The following is an 836-nucleotide window of genomic DNA, read 5'->3' on the forward strand; positions in this document are numbered from 1 at the left end:
GACCCAGAAGGGCAGGAATTTGGGGAAAGCCTCCACCAGAAGCAATCCCAAATGAGCGTGGCCACATTAAGGATCAAACCCGGCGGGCTCCGTGTTCCCCACTGGCATTTCAACGCCAACGAACACGGCTACGTGCTGCAAGTAAGCGGCACTGCTTTGTTTCTTTTCCCCACTCTTCCTTTTTCTCTCTTTCCCTTTCAAGCCCATCCTCACGATCTCTCTACGATCGCATGGGGCTCATTTTCCCCCACCCTACAAAGTATTTTCCGTGCGGGAACGAAAGGAGGAAATGTTGTAGGGAACGGCGTGGATCGGCGTGGTCACCAATGAGAACGTCACCACTTTCAAGGCGTCGGAAGGCCAGGTGGTTTTTTTCCCCCGCAACGCCGTGCATTGGATCAAGAATTTCGGGGCGGAGGATTTGGTGATCCTCCTTTTCTTCGGGAGCCACGAAGAGGTGAAAACTTTGGACGTGGACGACGCCTTTTTCGGCATGCCGGAAGATATCGTGGCTCAGGCGCTGCAGGTTTGGTCCTGGAAGGTGAACTTGGTGCTGGTTCGGTCATTTTAGAGTGTCCTATGGGTTAATTAGAGCATTTTGGATGAGGTTGGGTCCTGGAAGGTTAGAAGTGCAGTGGTTGCATCCCCCTACCATGTTCCGTTGGGGATCTACTGAGATTCATAGGGAGGCTGGGTCCTGGAAGGTGAAACTGACAGTGGTTGCATCCCTCTACCCTGTTCCGTTGGGGATCTACTGAGATTCATAGGAAGATCGGGTCCTGGAAGGTGAAATTGGCAGCAGCTGTATCCCCCTCTGAGGTTCTACTGGGGATCTA

The 836-nt window shown here is 52.9% G+C and overlaps 1 protein-coding gene across 1 annotated transcript; it reads left to right on the plus strand.

Moving 5' to 3' along the window:
* Nucleotides 1–6: 6 nt before the first annotated feature.
* On the plus strand, nt 7–586 carry LOC104917139 (germin-like protein subfamily 2 member 2). The gene is made up of 2 exons (XM_010728248.1): nt 7–141; nt 299–586. The coding sequence occupies exons 1-2, from the start codon at nt 52–54 to the stop codon at nt 569–571; spliced, it is 363 nt and encodes a 120-aa protein (XP_010726550.1). The 5' UTR covers nt 7–51; the 3' UTR covers nt 572–586.
* Nucleotides 587–836: the final 250 nt, after the last annotated feature.

Source organism: Meleagris gallopavo, unplaced genomic scaffold, assembly GCF_000146605.3.
Source record: "Meleagris gallopavo isolate NT-WF06-2002-E0010 breed Aviagen turkey brand Nicholas breeding stock unplaced genomic scaffold, Turkey_5.1 ChrUn_random_7180001956059, whole genome shotgun sequence".
NCBI lineage: Eukaryota > Metazoa > Chordata > Aves > Galliformes > Phasianidae > Meleagris > Meleagris gallopavo.